Source organism: Canis lupus, chromosome 17, assembly GCF_003254725.2.
Source record: "Canis lupus dingo isolate Sandy chromosome 17, ASM325472v2, whole genome shotgun sequence".
NCBI classification, from domain to species: domain Eukaryota; kingdom Metazoa; phylum Chordata; class Mammalia; order Carnivora; family Canidae; genus Canis; species Canis lupus.
In genome coordinates this window covers 34,592,814-34,610,085 of record NC_064259.1, presented here as the reverse complement: position 1 = coordinate 34,610,085, position 17,272 = coordinate 34,592,814, and the positions used below count along the sequence as shown (strand labels likewise).

Below are 17,272 nucleotides of genomic sequence, written 5' to 3'. Positions count from 1 at the left end.
TTCCTGAGGGTGAGAAGCATCTAAAATGGATGGTAGAGGAAGAAGATGATGATATCAGTTGAGGCCTCAAGACCAGCTATAGTAGTAGGAAATGTGGCTCATTCCATTAACCATCCACTTCCCCCAGAAAAATCAAGCTGCTCCCAAAACTTAAATAAAAAAGTGATCTGAGTAGTAGGCCTAAGGAATATTAGACACCATGATATGCCATCCAGGTCCACCTTCAGGACTGAAGGGCTTCTTGCCTCTAGCTACATTGAGTATTGCTGCCAAACAACCCTTAGTTACCAGCCCTTTTCAGGAATTTTCCCTCAGATGATAGAGCTTACTCACCCAAGGGAACACCTTCCTATCTGGGGACAGCATGTATATGATGACTAACTGAAGCTAGCCTATAAAGGCCTGGTCTCCCCACCCCAATTCTGGACAATTCAAAAGGCCATCCCAGCCTCAGAACTTTGGGGAGTCAGCTAAGGTCTTTGTGGAGATGACTTTCCACCCTACCTTCTCCCTGTGACCAAGACTACTTCCTTCCCTTCCTCCATAGGTGTTGAACATGAGAGCACCCCAAATACCTTACATGCTAGTCTTCATCTCTCAGTCTGCTGCCCAGGGAACCCAGCTTGAAAAAGACTCTCATCAAGCTCAAAGTGCTATGAGCACTGCATACTCCCCTCCAGCTGCTTTTCTCGGATATCCCTTAGCAGATGTCCTTGCCCTCTGACCTGACCTCCCTTACGCAGGCTCTAGGTCCTACACTGGACATCATCTCCCAATTTGGGGATCTGATGAAATTAGGAAGCACCCATATATTGACTTAGCAAGATATGTAAAAATCATTTCTCAGGCATTACTGAGGATAGGTATTCCCCAGAGAGTTAAATGGGCCCACCATGAGTTAATTAGGCTTTGATGCCCATGCCTTGGCCCCTTTTCCCCAAGTACTTGAAAAGTAAGTTGTCTGAGTCTGTTGCAAACCCTGGATGCCAACTGTCAAGCCATGAGGTAGCAGTAATTGCCTATAACCCAAAGCTCTATTCATCTGTTATTCAGAATGGAAAGTGTTAACAACATTCATCCTTATACTCATCCACATTTGCAATCTTTTCCTAGCAGGCAGCTTCCCCTCATTCACAACCTAGAATAATTCATGAAAGCATCTGTTTTTGTCATCAAGGATAGGGTTCTATATGAAACCACCAGGCCAAAAACACTTCAGGTCAACTCTTCCAGAACCAGAGCAAAATCCTTTGGATAAAAGAGACATCCCAGTCCTTAAACAAGAGATTAGTGTGAGCCTAGGGTTCCTGTTGGCCATCTTCACTACCTTTGGGGAGAGACTGCCTGAGCTCATGATGAGCAGAACAACACGCACACACACACAGATGATGTCTTGACATCATCATCTGAGCACCTGGATCCAGCCAAGTCACCTTTTCAGTTATGGGAAACAATAAATTCTACTTAAGATAGTTCTGCGTTAAGAGCTCTGTATCCTACAGCTTTAAGTATTCTGACAATACCTTTGCATTCTGGGACCTCAGGGGCTGGGTCCATCCACCTTATCACTCCCCTCCAGTGGGTTATCGCCACTGCTCAAAACACTAACTTGTTGTTCCCCAAAGCCTGTCTCTTTCTTTCCTGCTTTCACACTCTCTCATTATTCTCTCATGACAGCCTACTCATTCTTTAAGTCTCTTCCCCTTCATGAAGCCTTCCTAGACCATTAGAGTCTCAAGGGGCATCAAGTACCCTTATCAGGTCTCTGCCTTAAAGATCTCTTCTTTCAAAAAAAAAAAAAAAAAAAAAAAAAAAGATCTCTTCTTTCCTGACAGCTGGACTGGAAGGCCCTCAAGGGCAAGGATTGTATATGTTAATACATTTGCATCCTTCAAAAGCACATTGTGTTCATTGTATTTGGTGAGTGAACACTGCTTAAAAAAATATGACCCCCTGGCCCTAATAAATTTATAATGTAAAAAACAAGACAAAGCCTGTCTACATAATAGTGGGTTCAAGTGAACATATGCACAAATTTCTCTCACCACTCTACTAGAGCTCAACACAGCAAACAGGTGGGAAAGAATCAATCAGGGACAGCCTTCCCCTTTTTTAAAACAAAACCACTCACCACCCCAAGGTTATTTCAGAAGGAAACTCCCTGCCAATAATGATGGCACTAGAAATTCAGGTGGGAGAACCCCAAGAGGATGGTAAAACCAACATGGAGGGCTGAGCTAGTGTCTAGTCAGAACTCACCATGAAGGGAAGATCCTTTACAGGGATAGCTGCCATTTTTGCTAGAGACAAAAAGAACAGGAAGCTTCCAAACAGGGCTGCCTGTAGGCCCTGTGCCTTCAGCCCCATTCTCAGAGCCATGCAACCCCTTAAAAAAGATGGAACCACAGATGTCTCTTTGAAGGTTTTTCATTACCAAACCTAGACATATGGTTTGGATGAGGGGCTTTTTTTTTTTTTTTAAGATTTTTTATTATTTATTCATGAGAGACAGAGAGAGAGAAAGAGAGGCAGAGACACAGGCAGAGGGAGCAGCAGACTCCATGCAGGGAGCCCGATGTGGGACTCGATCCCAGGTCTCCAGGATCATGCCCTGGGCCAAAGGCAGGCGCTAAACTGCTGAGCCACCCAGGATCCCGGGTGAGGGGCTTCTATCTCTCGAACTCATCTTACAAAGCCCCTCACCATCTGCTGTGTGTTTTCCCACTTAGCTGAGTGGGCAGAATAGGCCAACATAAATCCTTCAGCTTTGAGACCACTGAAATCTCTCACAAGGAACCTGCCTCCTCCCCCTGGCCACAGCAGCAAAGCCATTTTCCCCAAAGTGAGGAACTGCTATCTTAATTCTCCAAGTATGTTCCTAACAAAGTGCCTTTACTTTAGGAACACCATTCAAAGAGGAGACATTCACTCCCTTCCGTGCACCTCCCATCGCCCATTAAAATGCCACTCCCATAAAAAAAATGCAGGGGAGAAGATTGTAAGGTTTTTGAAACCAAGGACCAAAATGTTTATTAGTTCTTTGTCTCCCCACGGAACCTTGAGATCTGTGAATTTAGTGGTTGATGGAGTGGACATCTGTGGGTAAGAGGTCAGCTGAAGATTCTCTAGTTATTTTAAGAAAATAACTTGCTCTTCCCCAAGATGCAACCACCTCTTCCTCCGTTCCCCAGCATTCTCTCCTTGCTGCTCTTCACACCCTGCATCTTCTCATCCTGATGTCATGAGACATCAAGCCTGGTGGGGCCAAAAGGGACTGCTTTCTTCTTCCCCTTCTGCCAGCTTCCAGGCCTCCACACCACTTCCCGTTTCCCATACCCACAGACTCTTCCACTTAGCATGAGGCTGAGCCTCCTTCACACTGTCAGCAGTCTTTAATCCTGGGTCCCTTTCTCTTCTCAAAACCCCATCCGGGATTCCCCACTGCTAATAGTGCCTTAAATGGGCCCCTTTCACCTTTCTAACTTCTTCTCTCACGACATTCTGGCCTCCAGTTGTGCTGCTGTAGCTATTCCTTCAGGGTGAGTTCTCCACACCCTACCTCCAAACTCTCACAATAAGCCTGGCTCAATGCTTCCTCCTCCATGAAGCCTTTCATAATCACTCAGGTCACAGCCAGCCTCCCCTCTGGGCACCGCACTTTCCCCGACTGTTCATTAGACCACTTACTTCACTGCCTTTTTGTGAACAAGTCCATCTCCTGAACTAAGAATATAAAATCCTTGGAGACAGGGCCGCTGGTCATCACGTTTCTTCTCGTGGTGCCTAATGGTACCTTATGTATAACTCAAGGTGCCATTTGTAAATGTCTGAAATGAAATGAAAGAACACATTCCTAGCTCTCAAGAAAGATGTATACTCTTCCAAAGAAAAAAAGAACACCTGAATGGGCTGCTCCTCAAAGGGAGCCCTAAGCTCTTTTATTGTGCTGTCTGGGGCCCAGTGTGTCGGCTGAGTGAAGGAAAAGTAGGTGACCATGTGAGGCATGGATGCTCAAGAGCTCTTCTATAACTTACAGTCTCCACTCACATTCCTCTCCCTGTGAGTAAGTAATCATTCTTTGGGGTTTCAAAGAAAGTATAGCTCCTTCTACAGGTCCTAGCTCTGAAGAAGTCTATTTCTTCTCATACAATGGCTGGAGTTCGGAAGCAGCTTTCTCTTCCACAACTAACCAGCAGCTGCAGAGAAGAGCTCAGGGTTTGAAGTCAGGGACTTGGGCTGGAGGCATCTACTGCTCCTAGCCTTGGGACCCTGGTGTGGAAGTTGTCAGGATTAGGAGGGTCTTAGAGGTGAAAATGCCTTGGGTGGAATAACCACATGCAAAGTAAGTCCCTCCCCCCTTTAAAAATTACACACTTCATCAATTTCTCCTGCTTCTCTAAAAGGAAGGGAACAAACCAAATCAGGGAGATTGTGACAGAAAAATGACAGGGAGCCGTTGGCATTTACATTCTTATTTGTAATTTGTTTTGCTTTTTAATTTTTTTTCTAGAAAAAAAAAAACACAACCAGGGGAATTTATGTGACAAACTATCAGTGTCAGGATGGCAGGGGAAAGAGAAAGGCCAGAGGTATGGGGAGCTAATAAAAAGTGGGTTCTGAATCAGGTGGAACAGTCCACAGGGTCATGTCTGGGTCCTCATGAGATGACTGGTCACTTTGGCATGCGTGTTTGGTGCCCAGTCTCTTGGTCTGCCTGCTTAGATACCCATGGTCAGAGAGAGCTGGCCATACCCTGGAGATCTGCCAAAGGCAAATTTGGATTTTACAGAAAGACATAAGACTTAATTTAGCTCCTTGGCTTTTTGCTCAGGTATTATACTGCAGTCTTTCTTGCCTAATAGAAGAGTCTGGAATAGTGTGAGAGTCACCCTGGGATACACTTTGGCATCACAGTGAACTCCAAGCAGCCGCTCACTCAGGCACAGACATGGTCTTCACCTCCCACACAGGCCATCTGTCCAGACATCCCAGGCAGGCTAGCTGAAGAAGGATGAGGGACAAGACAGTCCCTTTCTAGCCACAATTCCAGAGTGGTCTCCATTCTCCAGTCTTGCTCTGTCTATTGCCTGTGAAAGGAAACTGGGATCCAATCTGCTTTTTAGTTCAGCACTGGACACTGATTCCAAAGAAGCTTAGCCATCTCGATCCACACTGAAGGTCTCTCAAGTTTCTCCCACTTTGTGCCCCAGATCTTGGGGCAGAGCATTCAGCCAGACCCAGAGCCATGTGTGGCAAATGGGATAGCCAGTGATGGCTAGGCAAGAAAGAGCCCGTAGCACATGGCAACACCAGAGTACATTCAAGAAGAGAAGAGGAGCATGCGGCAAGCTGCTGCCCCAAGTCACAGTCTAGGGGACACACTGAGCCTGAAGGACATGGCCAGGTCTGCTAGTCTGACAGGGTGGTTCTAACACCTCACGCAATGGGACCCCACTGGTTACTGTTCCTATGTGGAGAGTGGTGGGTTTCCTGCCTGCTGTGGCCCCTGTTCCTGCACGGAGGCCAGGTTATATCTCAGTGCCACAGTCCTGAGGAGCACCACGCTGGCCAGCCAGCCAGGCCACAGACCTCAGCCCCTCAGGGCTGACAGGGCTCTGGGTTCCACAGGAAGGGCTCAGGGAGCGGGGTCACTGTGGGGAAGGGAGCAAGGGAAGAGGCTGCATTCTACAGGGATACGCTCAGGGAGGAGCTGCTTGGGGGGAGGTATGGCCCAAAACGCTGCTGAGCCAAAAGGAATGGGTTAAGTGTCTGAAAAAAACTGACAACAGTCTTGTCACTAGTTTAAAAAGAGTATTGTTGCTGTTGGTTGGTTTTGCTTTTTCCTTTTAAAACCACTCACATTTTAAAAGGTGAAGGGGCTAGGGAGACTTGCCCCACCCCCTCAACGCTGATCCCTTATGGGCACCATGGGGCCTCAGGCCCATGCCAGCTGCTGCTCTCCTGGCCTGGGCTGCAGCCACCCAAGCGAGGGCAGGGCGGGGAGAGCACTGGCTCTGCTTTCCGACAGCAGTTCCTTCTTCCCATAAAACCAGAACACACGTGATGGGAAGTCCAAAGACTAAAGTGCAGAGAATTCCATGGAGCGGGCAGCCCATTGCTGTGGCGCTCCAAGAAGGAATGGGGGGTGGGGATCAGGCTGGGGCTACAGCGGGGGGACAAACGCTGGCTGTTATGAAGTGAGCCTACAGGGCACGGTCCCCTTTCCCTTTGGATCTGCTGATGCTTCTTCTGTCTGGGAGTGCCCGCTGTCAGCAGCTCCCCAGGGAAAGTCCAAGTTTCAATGCTATGGCCCATGAAGGGAGAAAACTTCTATGACCATCCCTGGTTGGTAACGACTAGTGACCGCAAAGGGACAGGAAGGTGACAAGAGGGAAAACAGTGCATTATATAAAATCAGTGAATCCCAGGTTTCGAGAGTAGGGATACATGAACAACCCTACAGGCAGAGTCTTTCCTGGGAAGGTTTGGTGAAATGGTCAGGATCCTACCAGTGAGGCCTGCTGGGGAGAGGAGCTCCTCTGGGTGTGAGAGGCGCTGCAGAGTGGGGAGGGGCTGCTGCAGAAGAATACCCTTGGCTGGTATTAGGGTGTGTAGGCCGGGGGCGGCTGGAATTGGTTGATGACCTCATACTCTGCTGGATAGGGCTCATTCTCCTCCATCTCTGAGAGCAGCTCCAGGGCCTGCTCCTCCTCCTCCGTGGGGTAGTGGCGCAGAAGGTTGGCTGCTGTGGCCAGGATTGAAGCTCCACCAGCTCCTGCCACCAAGTAGAAACTGACAGCAAAGGTGACATAGACCTGGGAACCATGGTACTTCTTATGTTGCTGCTGCTGGGCCAGGATGAGTTCAGAAGCCCAGTAAGAAAAGCCGATGACGGTGGCACACTGCAGGACTGGGGGACAGAGATAGCACAGAAGGGGAGTAAGTAGGCACCCTGCAGCCAGGATGCTTAAAGAACCAACTGTAGTCTATCTCCCCAAACCCCATTCTCAGAGAACTTGCCTGGCCCCAGACTCTGTGATAGGGAGCTCTCCTGGCCGTGAGATTCTTGGGCCAGGGCCAGGGCCAGATGCCTGAGTCCTTCTGAGCCAGTCAGAGTCTCTCTGTCTCAAGAATTTGGAATCGAGATACCAGGCTGCTAGAAGTCACTGGGTACTTTGAAATGGATAGACCAGGTCACACAGTGTGGAGGCTGGAGTCAGTACCACCACAAGTCAAATCATCATACCAGTCCAGTCATGAGGGAGGGGAGAAGCTGCATCTAAGCACAGAAAGGTGGTGTGCGGGGAAGCAGGAAGGAGAGAATCCGATGAGACCATGCGTTCCAGGGGAGACATTGAACACCCTGGCTCCTTCCCTGCTCATTCTGGGCCCCCTGAGCCCAGCTGAGCTTCAACTCCAGTTCTTAGAGAGCACCAAGATTTCTTATGGAATACTAACAACATTCCCTCTCTACAGCTGGGCTGAGTGGGTTTGTGGTCCTGGCAGGCATACATGCAAACAAAAGAAGCAAGCTGCTCTCGCAGTCCATTGGGCTAGAGCTGAAATGAGCATCTAGAATGTGTCTGCTCACAGCAGCCCCTTCATCCCCATCTGCAACTCCAGACAGGATGCCTTGGCCCTGTGGCCATTTCTTCCCCACAGTGAGCAGGCCCAAGCGTACCTGTGAGGATGTGGGCGAAGGCATAGCGACGGGTAATCTTCAGAGCGGGATGCTTGGGCCCAAAGACATCTAGGAGGAACGCAGAGAGACTGCACAGGATGCCCAGGAAGCAGAAGGCGGCGATGACCCGCAGAAGCAGTACTGTCTGGGGATTCATGCAGAAGTCTGTAGGGGAAGAACCAAATCTTCAGGACCCCAAGCGACACCCTGGTGCAGGAAGTCCTCCTGCTGAGAAGAGTTTGTCCCTCTCCATCACAGTATCGGGGAGCAGGGGGAGTACTAGAGGGAGCAGTCTCAGCTCCTGCTCCCAGCCAGCCTACAGAGGAGGTGAACTGCAGAAAGGGTCCCATGTGTTTGAAGTCTTTCTTCCCTTTCCAATAAAATCATTCTAAGTGCAGGACCCCATTTCCTTGGACTTGCCACACTCTGCTGACCACTCGTAAAGACCCTGACAATGAGCCTGACGTGTTAACACATTCTGCTAAAGTCTGCTTTAGGCTGGCAGGAAATGCCCACTGACTTTTGAGCCAAGACAGCCACAGAGAATTAAAACTGCTAAATAAATTAGGAAAGATGGTAGACTAGACCTTCACATTGATGTTTGCTCCCTCCCTGCACCCTACTAAAACAAAAGAAAAAAAAATAAGGCATGGATCTGCACAAAGAGGAAAGGGGCAAAACAAAATTCTGGACACTGGAAATTAAAAGGAGTGAGACCTCCTCGGAATGGACTTAGCAGACTAGATAAGCCCAAGTGTAAGCCAGAAGGAGAAAAAAACCTAAGAAGCAACTAGTTTATACCACAAAAGTCTGACAGACTTGGAAACTGACAGCCCCCAATACCTCCTAGAATGAGGGTGAAGCCATCGAGGAATACCTGCTCTACCAAAATGAGGAAGTAAATCAAGAAAAAGGAAGATGCTCAAACAGGAGACCCGACATTCAGAGTCCCCAGGGTCGTGGATAAGGGAGGACCCCCGATGACAACTGTACACCAGACATATAGAGCCAACTTCTAAGACTTTAACACTTTCTTCTTTAAAACAACAACAACAAAAAAGTCATCTAGACAACACTGTGAGTCTCATTTTATATCTATATAAACTACCAGAGCTCCCAGAGATACACAGACAGAATAAAGGCTGATCCAAAAAGAAACCACTTTAAGCTTTGATAAAAAGAAATGGGCCTTAACTTTCTCTCCTTCGTCTATTCAAGCCATGAGCAAGTTCTTCTTTCATTTAGGTCATGGGTTGCCAACTGATTTAGGAAAATTTGGAAAGGGCTGGGAGTTCTTAGACTATAGGCTCCTTTCCAGAGTCCTGATCTCAGGCTGAGAGGCTGTAAGGTCATGGCCATCACTCTAGGGTGCATGGAAATCACAGGGGTGCTGACTGAGAGCATGTGCTCAGGCCCCAGAGATTCTGAGCTCTTGACCTGGAGCAGGGCCTCGGAATCTGGATTTTAGCAAGCAGGCCAGGTGAATTCCCACGCAGGTGGGCCAAGCCTTCTATTCCAAGAAACACTGATTCTGGGCCTGGAGCAAGGTAGACCGTTAGAAAGTCCAAGAACCTGGAGAGGGGACCTGAACCCCACAAAGCAGACTCAAACCAACCGACACTGACATCTCTGGGTCCTGGGCAGAGGGTCTGGCCTCCCATACTGAAGAACCAGACCAGATATCAAGAGACTCTGGGCCTGTATGACAGCATGCATTCTCTGCCTCAGGCTTAGAATTCACCAAGCAGATGTTGGCTGAGCCCACACAGGACTACTATGCCTCGATCTGGCTGCAGGTCATCCATTAAGCTGCCCCAGAACTCTCTGTCACTCCCTTGTCAGCTAACCATCTGTTTTGGGCCCAGTCACCCAGTCTGGGAAACCATCTGCTGCCGAGAAGCTTGCTGCCAGCAACCAGGGCCAGCCTTCACTTAACCCAGCCCTGCATAGCCTAAGTCAGCATTGTGGCCTGAAAGTCTAGAAACCCACGGGCCTTACTAAAAGAAAAGCTCCTAGAGGTAGGCACTGTTTCCTCCCTGTATCTGAATACTGTTAAAAGCTCTCTGAGATAGTTCATCTCGGGCTCCACATGGGCACGTAGCAGGACGAAAGTGTTCTTCTAGTGCTTCCAAGAATAACCTAAGAGCAACAGGGTGTAATGGCTTACATCACACTCTGTGCTACAGTAGACAGTGTTCTGATTCCAGCAGTACTACTTAGTGTGGCCAGGCACTGAGTGGTGCTTTAACTGTGGTTCTTAAAAATCAACTATATTTTAACAATTACTTTTTTTCCAAAGACTCATTATGGGGGGGGGGGGGGGGGGCACGCACGAACGCACAAGCGTGGTAGGGAGGGACAGAGGGAGATAGAATCCCAAGGAGACAGGAGACTCTGCACTGAGCATGGAGCCCAATGTGGGGCCGATCTCAGGACACTGAGATCACAAACTGAGCCAAAACCAAGACTAGGAAGTTAACCAACTGTACCGCCCAGGTGCCCCAACAATTAGTTTTAACTGAAAAAAAGAATACACCAGGGCTTCAGACACTTTCTTCAGCTGCATAGGGAGTACAGGATGTTCATTTTATTACCATCCTTAAAAATGTACGTTTATTATATATACTCCTATGTGTCTTATGTTTTTTTTAAGATTTTAATTATTTATTCATGAGAGACAGAGACAGAGAGAGAGAGAGAGAGAGAGGCAGAGACACAGGCAGAGGGAGAAGCAGGCTCCATGCAGGGAGCCAGATGTGGGACTTGATCGCAGGACTCCAGGGTCACGCCCTGGGCCGAAGGCAGGCGCTAAACCGCTGAGCCACCCAGAGATCCTCTCTTATGTTTCATAATACAATTATTTCAATATTAAGGAAAACTTGCACATGATAAAAAACTTCAGAGAAGACATATCGCCCTTTACAAATGTCCAACTGCCGCTCCCAAGAGAAAACATTGTTGGTGGTTTCTGCTGTACCCCTCCAGGAATAGCCTGTACACACAGATGGGTCAAATGTTATTTTAGTTGGGGTGTCTGGCTGGCTTAGTCAGTGGGGCATGTGACTCTTGATCTCAGGGTTGTGAGTTCAAGCTGCACGTTGGGCATGGAGCCTACTTTAAAAAAAAAAAAAAGTTATTTTAGTTAAGCCTCACTCCACTCTGGGGGATTCATCACATAGCTCAGATCAGGACTCAGAGGCTCCAGGAGGTTAAGTGACTTCCTCCAGGTCACACAGCACAGTGAAGCCTCCTAACCTGGATCAGGCTCCCTTGTATCATGATGCTCAGAATCACCAAGCACCAGAGTTAGCAGTTTCATTTTTCCCTGATGGAGATAATCAATCAAGTTCTAAAGAGCTGTATTTGAATGAAGGGTCAAAAGTTAATATGAATGCTGTCAGAGCCATCCTCGGAGCCAGCAGCTGCTGAGCTCACTATGGGAACAGCTGGAAGGATGAAACCTCTTCTAGGCAAGAAAGCTTTGGATAATTAAGCCATGAAAGGTACTCACACTGGGAATTACTGGACAAAACCTGCTTGGTGTGCTCTAGGCTTCTGCAGCCATTAGAGTTTGGCTCTTAGAAGCACTGGGGACACCAGAAAGGCACCAGCCCCGGCACCAAATTCTAGGTGGACCATAGACTATGTGTTACCTTGAGCAAGTCACTTAACTGCCCTCCTCTCTCATCTAGCAAATGAAAGTTCAAACACCTGCTCCCCGTACATAGGGGTATGCTGATAGTCAACTCACACCATGCCAGGAAAGAGCCCATATTAACTGCCACTAGCCTGCTCCCTCAGCACTGGGCTCTTACAGCTGGGCCACAGCTGTGTCATCCCTGGTGTCCCTTTCCTCCTTCTGCCAGTACTTCGTCTGCACACATCAGCCAGTGTGGGCCAGGGAGAGAGCCCATTAAAGCCAGGCTGAGAATCTGCCCCACCAGAGTGATGATGTAGTACAGAGAAGATTTTGACCCAAAATTCAACTGGGTTTTGTTTCAACATGACTGCCTTTCTCCGCTCCAAAGCTGTGAGTAAACCCTCAGGCTTAGTGGAAAAGCCAATATAAACTTCTCTTGGAGTGATGCTTATAGATACACGAGGAGTCGGCCTCACATCCTGGGCAGCCTCTCATCAAAGGGTCTCAGAGCACACAGAGGAGCCAGGCAGAGTTATCCCAGACATGCTCAGAACCCAGCTCAGGCTATGCTAGGGTCAAGAACTCAATGTCTGTTTCTCTCTCCCCCTGCCAGCCATCAGTATGGCAGGGAAAGCACTGAATATCCACTCCCTTGAGGGCTGCTAAAGGGAAACGAAATGCCCAAATGTTATATATATATATATATAATATATATATATATATTATATATATATATATAATTTTATTTGTGGAGAAAAATGGCACATGGGGCAGAGTCCTAATTTTAAGTTCAAACAAGTGGTACAGTGTACTATACTCTGGTAAGGCAGAGAACACATCCTATTCTCCAGTTGTGCTGTTTATTTTGGTAATGATCGCTGACTGTCCCCTCTAGTCACCAGAGAAGAAGGCAGCTGCTGTGTAATAGAATCCCAAGGAATTGACTTTGCCCAAGGTTACTGGTGAGTCACTGGGCTGGATTTGTTTTGAAGGCCCTGGCTTTTCCTGTCTACCTGCCCACTGTCCTCACAGACTCCTAACCCAAACAGGCTGCAGGCAGGAAGGGTAAAGTGGCTTCTGGACAGTTCCCTTCTTTTTCTCTCATCTCCCCTCGCTTCACCCCTCCCTGGAGTCCCTGTGAGTTAGAGACCCTTCCCTATGGCCTGAATCCTTCTCAGTGCTTATTCATCCCACCTGCGTAGCTCACTGGGACTTTCTGGCTTCCAGACAGCCTTCTGACATCAGACTCCAACAGGGTCCTCTAGTGCCTGGAGGGGCATCATCACAGCTACCATGGTCCTAGCAGAGCTGACTCTGGGGACAGGCCCGACAAGGCAGGCATCAGAAGTGCCAGCTGCATTAGTCACCACTCAGCAGGCACACTGGCCCTTCCTGGAAGGGCCTTGCACTTCCAGTGGCTTATTGTCAACTGTGATTCATTGACTTCAAAACCCAAACTTCCTCATTCTCCAAAGATGCTTCCTGAAGTTGTCAGAGCTGCCCTTTGCTGGCCGCAGATCAGAGAGAGGGATTGGGGTTCAGAAGGAACGCTTATGTGGGGGCCCCCCTGCTTGGGGCCACCAGCAGTCTGAACGTATCTCTGAACCTGGGCCCAGGGTGAGGGGCTGTGCGAGAAGCAGGTACCTCCTGGGGAGGGCAAGAATTCAGGACCAAATCTTTTGAGCCAGCCAGCATTTGCATTCTGGGGCTCTGCAAATGACAGCAGGAGGGGGAGTGGCTTTGCCTCAGGATCACCAACTTGAGCTGGAATATTGAGGCAATGAGGGATAAGCAGCAGTTTTGGCTGGGCTTGTGAGAAAATCTCAACCAGAATGGGGAAATAATAAGCCTTGGACAGCTCTGACAGAAGGAAAAAGAAACCTAGAGTGCACTAAGGTGTGATGGCAAAGAGTGGGGTCCCCTCCGTGCACACCAGCTGTTTGCCTCCGAGCCCATGTTACCTGACCACCCTGAGCCTGAGACCTTTGTGAAGTGGAGGTGAGGACATACCTGCCAGATAAAGATACTTAGGAGAAACCAAAGCCAGATGTGGAGTGTGCCTAGCACAATGCCTGGCACTCAGGCCAGGGGCAGAGAAAACAGAAGGCACTGCTCCAAAGCCTGCCAGCCCTGCCTACCCCTTAACCTGCAGAGACCCAGTAGGGCCTGTTTTTCCCTCTGGTGGCATCTACTGGCATCAGATCTGTGCCCTGAAGCTCTGCTCCCTCCTGAGATAGAGAATATCCCAGGCTTCCACATTAGGACATGGGTTAGGCCTTAAAGATAAACATAATTGCACAGGATAGCCCATATCTAAAGGCCCACTGGGTAGCAAAAAGCCAACAGGTACAAAGTAAAGGAAGGGAAGCAACCAGGGACCTCCTAATTCCTTGCCTTCTTCTGTGATACTTTGTGAGGTACAACTGTCACCTCTCCTTTTTTTTTCTTAAAGATTTATTTATTTATTCGTTTATGATAGACATAGAGAGAGAGAGAGAGAGTCAGAGACACAGGAGGAGGGAGAAGCAGGCTCGATGCAGGACTCGATCCTGGGACTCCAGGATCATGCCCTGGGACAAAGGCAGGCGATAAACTGCTGAGCCACCCAGGGATCCCGGTCACCTCTCTTATTAATGGACATCCTAAGCGTGTTCCTAGCTTGCAATAGCCAAAAAGATGGCCACAGAAAATCAGGTTGAAACTATCTATTGGTTGGGGTTCCTGGGTGGCTTAGTTGGTTGAGCGTCTGACTCTCAGTTTCAGCTCAGGTCATGATCTCAGGGTGTGGGCCTGAGCCCTGTGTTGGGCTCCATGCTCAGTGTGGAGCCCGCCTGTGCCTTTCCTTTGCCCCTCACTGCCCCCATAAATAAAATCTTAAACACACACACACACACACACACACAACTATCCATGGGTTAAAATCCCTAAACACGTAAGTACATGTAATGTAAAGGGTAAGGTAACATGCTTTATAAAAGACAAAATCTGGCTTAAAAAACTTCTTAAAAAGGGTAAATATATAAATAAACAAAAGAGAACCTACATCAAGATTTTTTTTTTTTCAAATGCCTTTGACAAGGATGCACTCCAAAGTGGAAAACTCATGAGATCATTCTCTATGACACTGAAGTAAAACAAAGGTTAAAGAGCATGTGAGAAGCATCATTTTATACTGGAGTCAACAGATGTGAGTAGCCTCAGCTATGCCCCTAACTGTGTGGCCCTGGAGAAATCGCTTCACTTCTCTGAGCCACAGCCTCCTGGACCTCTGAAATAAGAACATGGGATCAGAGTGCCTCTCGCTCCATCACACAAATTTTGTGAGCCTCCCCAGGAATGATTTGAAAGGGAGAAGCACTGTGAACTCTCTCCCAGTTTGTAGGTGACACCAAGTTTTTGAAACACTGAAACAGCAGAGGCTCGATGGCAAAGACCTGCATGCAAGAAGTGGTGGAAAGGCAGCAGCTGTGCTTCAAAGAAGCAATGTGTTAAGGGAAAAACCATCCAGAGTCCACGCAAGCTTGATGGCCTTTCTGCCACCAGCTACATGCCAGACAAAAAGCTGCACATTACAAGGCCTCCAGCATTATGTATATAACTTGGGTCTCAATGAACCAAACCAGCCAAGGCCATCATGGTGAAATCTGGAAATAAACCAGGCACTCCCATCCTATTGTCTACAAAATTATCCTCAAGCCTTAAAAACTCGAGATGCAAAATAGCAAGAGAACTCACAGAGAAAGGTAACATTAGGCTACAAGGTTAGGGTTTATCAGACTAGACCTGCAAAAGTGGTATATAATCCAAAGCACAGCAGGGAATTTGACCTTTTCACCAAATCCCTGTGACTGAATCCTTAAAGAGGCAATGTGAAGATATCTAATGCTTCTGATACGTGGGGCAGTAAACATCTGGAATGCATCATAGCCAGGGGGTGGTTCAGGAAGGAAATATGAAGACCTTCATAAATGATTCAAAAGACCTTGGGGGTGATGAATCCTGCTGTTACTAAAGGCTTTTTTGGGGTCCTCTATTTCTTTGGTAGAAGCAAGGCAAGTGCAGTCCTGCCCTCACACCATACAGCCTTTACTTTCATTACTGGACATGGGGCTGGGCAAGATGACCTATGGGACGCCATCAGACAGCCTCCTACTCCCACTCCCACCCCCAGATCGGCCGCCTCTGTGCCTAGTAAAGAACAGTCCCTTTCTCCTTTCCTCTGCTTACCTGGCTAGGAAACACTATGATGAACAAAGCAACCTTAGCTCCATCAAGTCCACTTGGAAAGGTTCCAAGAACCAAATTCCAATTGTTTTACTGAGAGTGGCAACGGAACTGACTTCTGGTTATTGAAAATGCCAGACTTCCCTTTTCTCTAGCAACAACCCAATTATAGCAGAACTCCAAAATATCTTTTTTTTAAATATTTTATTTATTTATTCATGAGAGACACACACACAGAGAGAGAGAGGCAGAGACAAAGGCAGAGGGAGAAGCAGGCTCCATGCAGGGAGCCGAATGTGGGACTCGATTCCAGGACTCAGGATCATGCCCTGGGCCGAAGGCAGGCGCTAAACTGCCGAGCCACCCAGGGATCTCCCAAAATATCTTTTAAAATCTAGCCACATTAAAAGTTCTCTTCCTCCCTCCATCAGGCTGCCCAAAGAAACCTTCCTATATCCCATACGCTCCTTAGAAGGAGGACAGCTAATTGTGATGCCTAGCACCCTTATCTGTTCCCCACATACCGCTGTATAGCGCCCTTCCTCCAGCAGTATCCTAAAATAGCAGCAGTCCATATTAGCATGGCGTGAGAAGTAGGTGCCTGGCTGAATAACATCAGAATTAATGAGGGGCCAGACCCCAAAGAGAGCCACCTGGTGGGCATGAACACCAGGCAGGAATGGGGTTGTTTCCTTCAAGCCAAGAGCCTGCCGCCGGCTATCTCTGCTCCAGCCCGCACCACATTCTGCTATCAGCAAGGAGGCCCTATCGCTCAGAAAGAAGAGGGCCGGCGCGCAACGCCCTCACCTTTCAGCAGGTCCGGGTGCACGTAGCCCAGCACGTCGGAGACCCCCAGCTCCTGGCGGGAACAGGTGCCACCGTGGATGTGCAGCCAGGCAGGCTCGGCGAGGGCAGTGCACAGCGCCGTGATGGACAGGGCACCCGGCAGAGCCGAGGCCAGGCTACGCTCCGGCTGCTTGGGCAGAGCGCTGCCTCCCGGGCTCCTCCGCCGGCGCCCGCCGGGCAGCCCTGCGCCTCCGGGGGCGTACATGCCCGGGGCCGCCCGCCGTCGCTCCGCGGTCGCTGCTGGTCGCCGCGGACCTCCGCAGGGCGCGCTGAGCCTGCCTGTCCCGGGGAGGAGAGCAAGGCGCTGGGTTCACAGAAGGGGAGGCCGACACAACGCTGTCAGGGCCCACACGGGAGGATAGAGGGTGGGACCTGGGGCCCAGCACAGAAAGGAGGGCTGCAGGGAGTCGGGGGGGGGGCGGGGATGGGGTCCCTGGAATGGGGCTGCGGAGGTTCGGAATAGGGACCCGGAGAGGGCTGCGAGCCGGCCAGGATGGGGGCAGAACGGACTGGGGGTGCTGGTACCGGCTACTGATGCGAGAGAGACCCAGGTCCGCGATCTTGGCCAAAGAGTGCCCAGGGGTCGGGGGCCAGGCTGGGCCGCGGGGATCGGGGATCCGGGATCTGGGAACAGTGCTCTGGGGTGCGACCTCTGGCCAGAAAGGACCTTCCCCCACACCGACCCCTGTTCCTCACCGGTCAGTAGGCCTCAGGGCCGGTATGGCGCCGCTCCGCTCCGTCACGGGTTCCGCAGCTGCCTGGGGCAGGGCGATCCCAGGCCCTAAACCCGCAACGCCCGGGCCGACCCGGGCCCGATCCACTTCCGGCTTCCTTCACCTCTGCCTCCGCCTCCTCCGGCTCCCCGCCCCGTCCCCCGCGCG

The 17,272-nt window shown here is 49.5% G+C and overlaps 1 protein-coding gene across 2 annotated transcripts; it reads right to left on the bottom strand.

Moving 5' to 3' along the window:
* Positions 1-4,456: 4,456 nt before the first annotated feature.
* On the bottom strand, positions 4,457-17,247 carry TMEM127 (transmembrane protein 127). 2 transcript variants are annotated; one of them, XM_025454032.3, is made up of 4 exons: positions 17,088-17,247; positions 16,353-16,670; positions 7,682-7,846; positions 4,457-6,910 (listed from the first exon to the last, which is right to left on the bottom strand). In XM_025454032.3, the coding sequence occupies exons 2-4, from the start codon at positions 16,594-16,596 to the stop codon at positions 6,603-6,605; spliced, it is 717 nt and encodes a 238-aa protein (XP_025309817.1). In that variant the 5' UTR covers positions 16,597-16,670; positions 17,088-17,247; the 3' UTR covers positions 4,457-6,602. The 2 variants fall into 2 exon arrangements, with proteins under 2 accessions (XP_025309817.1, XP_048951936.1); XM_049095979.1 differs by lacking the exon at positions 16,353-16,670 and having other exon boundaries at positions 17,088-17,244.
* Positions 17,248-17,272: the final 25 nt, after the last annotated feature.

Bases quoted from the DNA above. Each gene is read 5' to 3' on its own strand.
- TMEM127 (XM_025454032.3), bottom strand. From the start codon at position 16,596: ATGTACGCCCCCGGAGGCGCAGGGCTGCCCGGCGGGCGCCGGCGGAGG. The intron at 7,847-16,352 runs GTGAGGGCGTTG...CTTCCCCTACAG, and splicing joins GCACCCGGACCTGCTGAAAG to ACTTCTGCATGAATCCCCAG. The intron at 6,911-7,681 runs GTACGCTTGGGC...TCTGTCCCCCAG, and splicing joins CTTCGCCCACATCCTCACAG to TCCTGCAGTGTGCCACCGTC.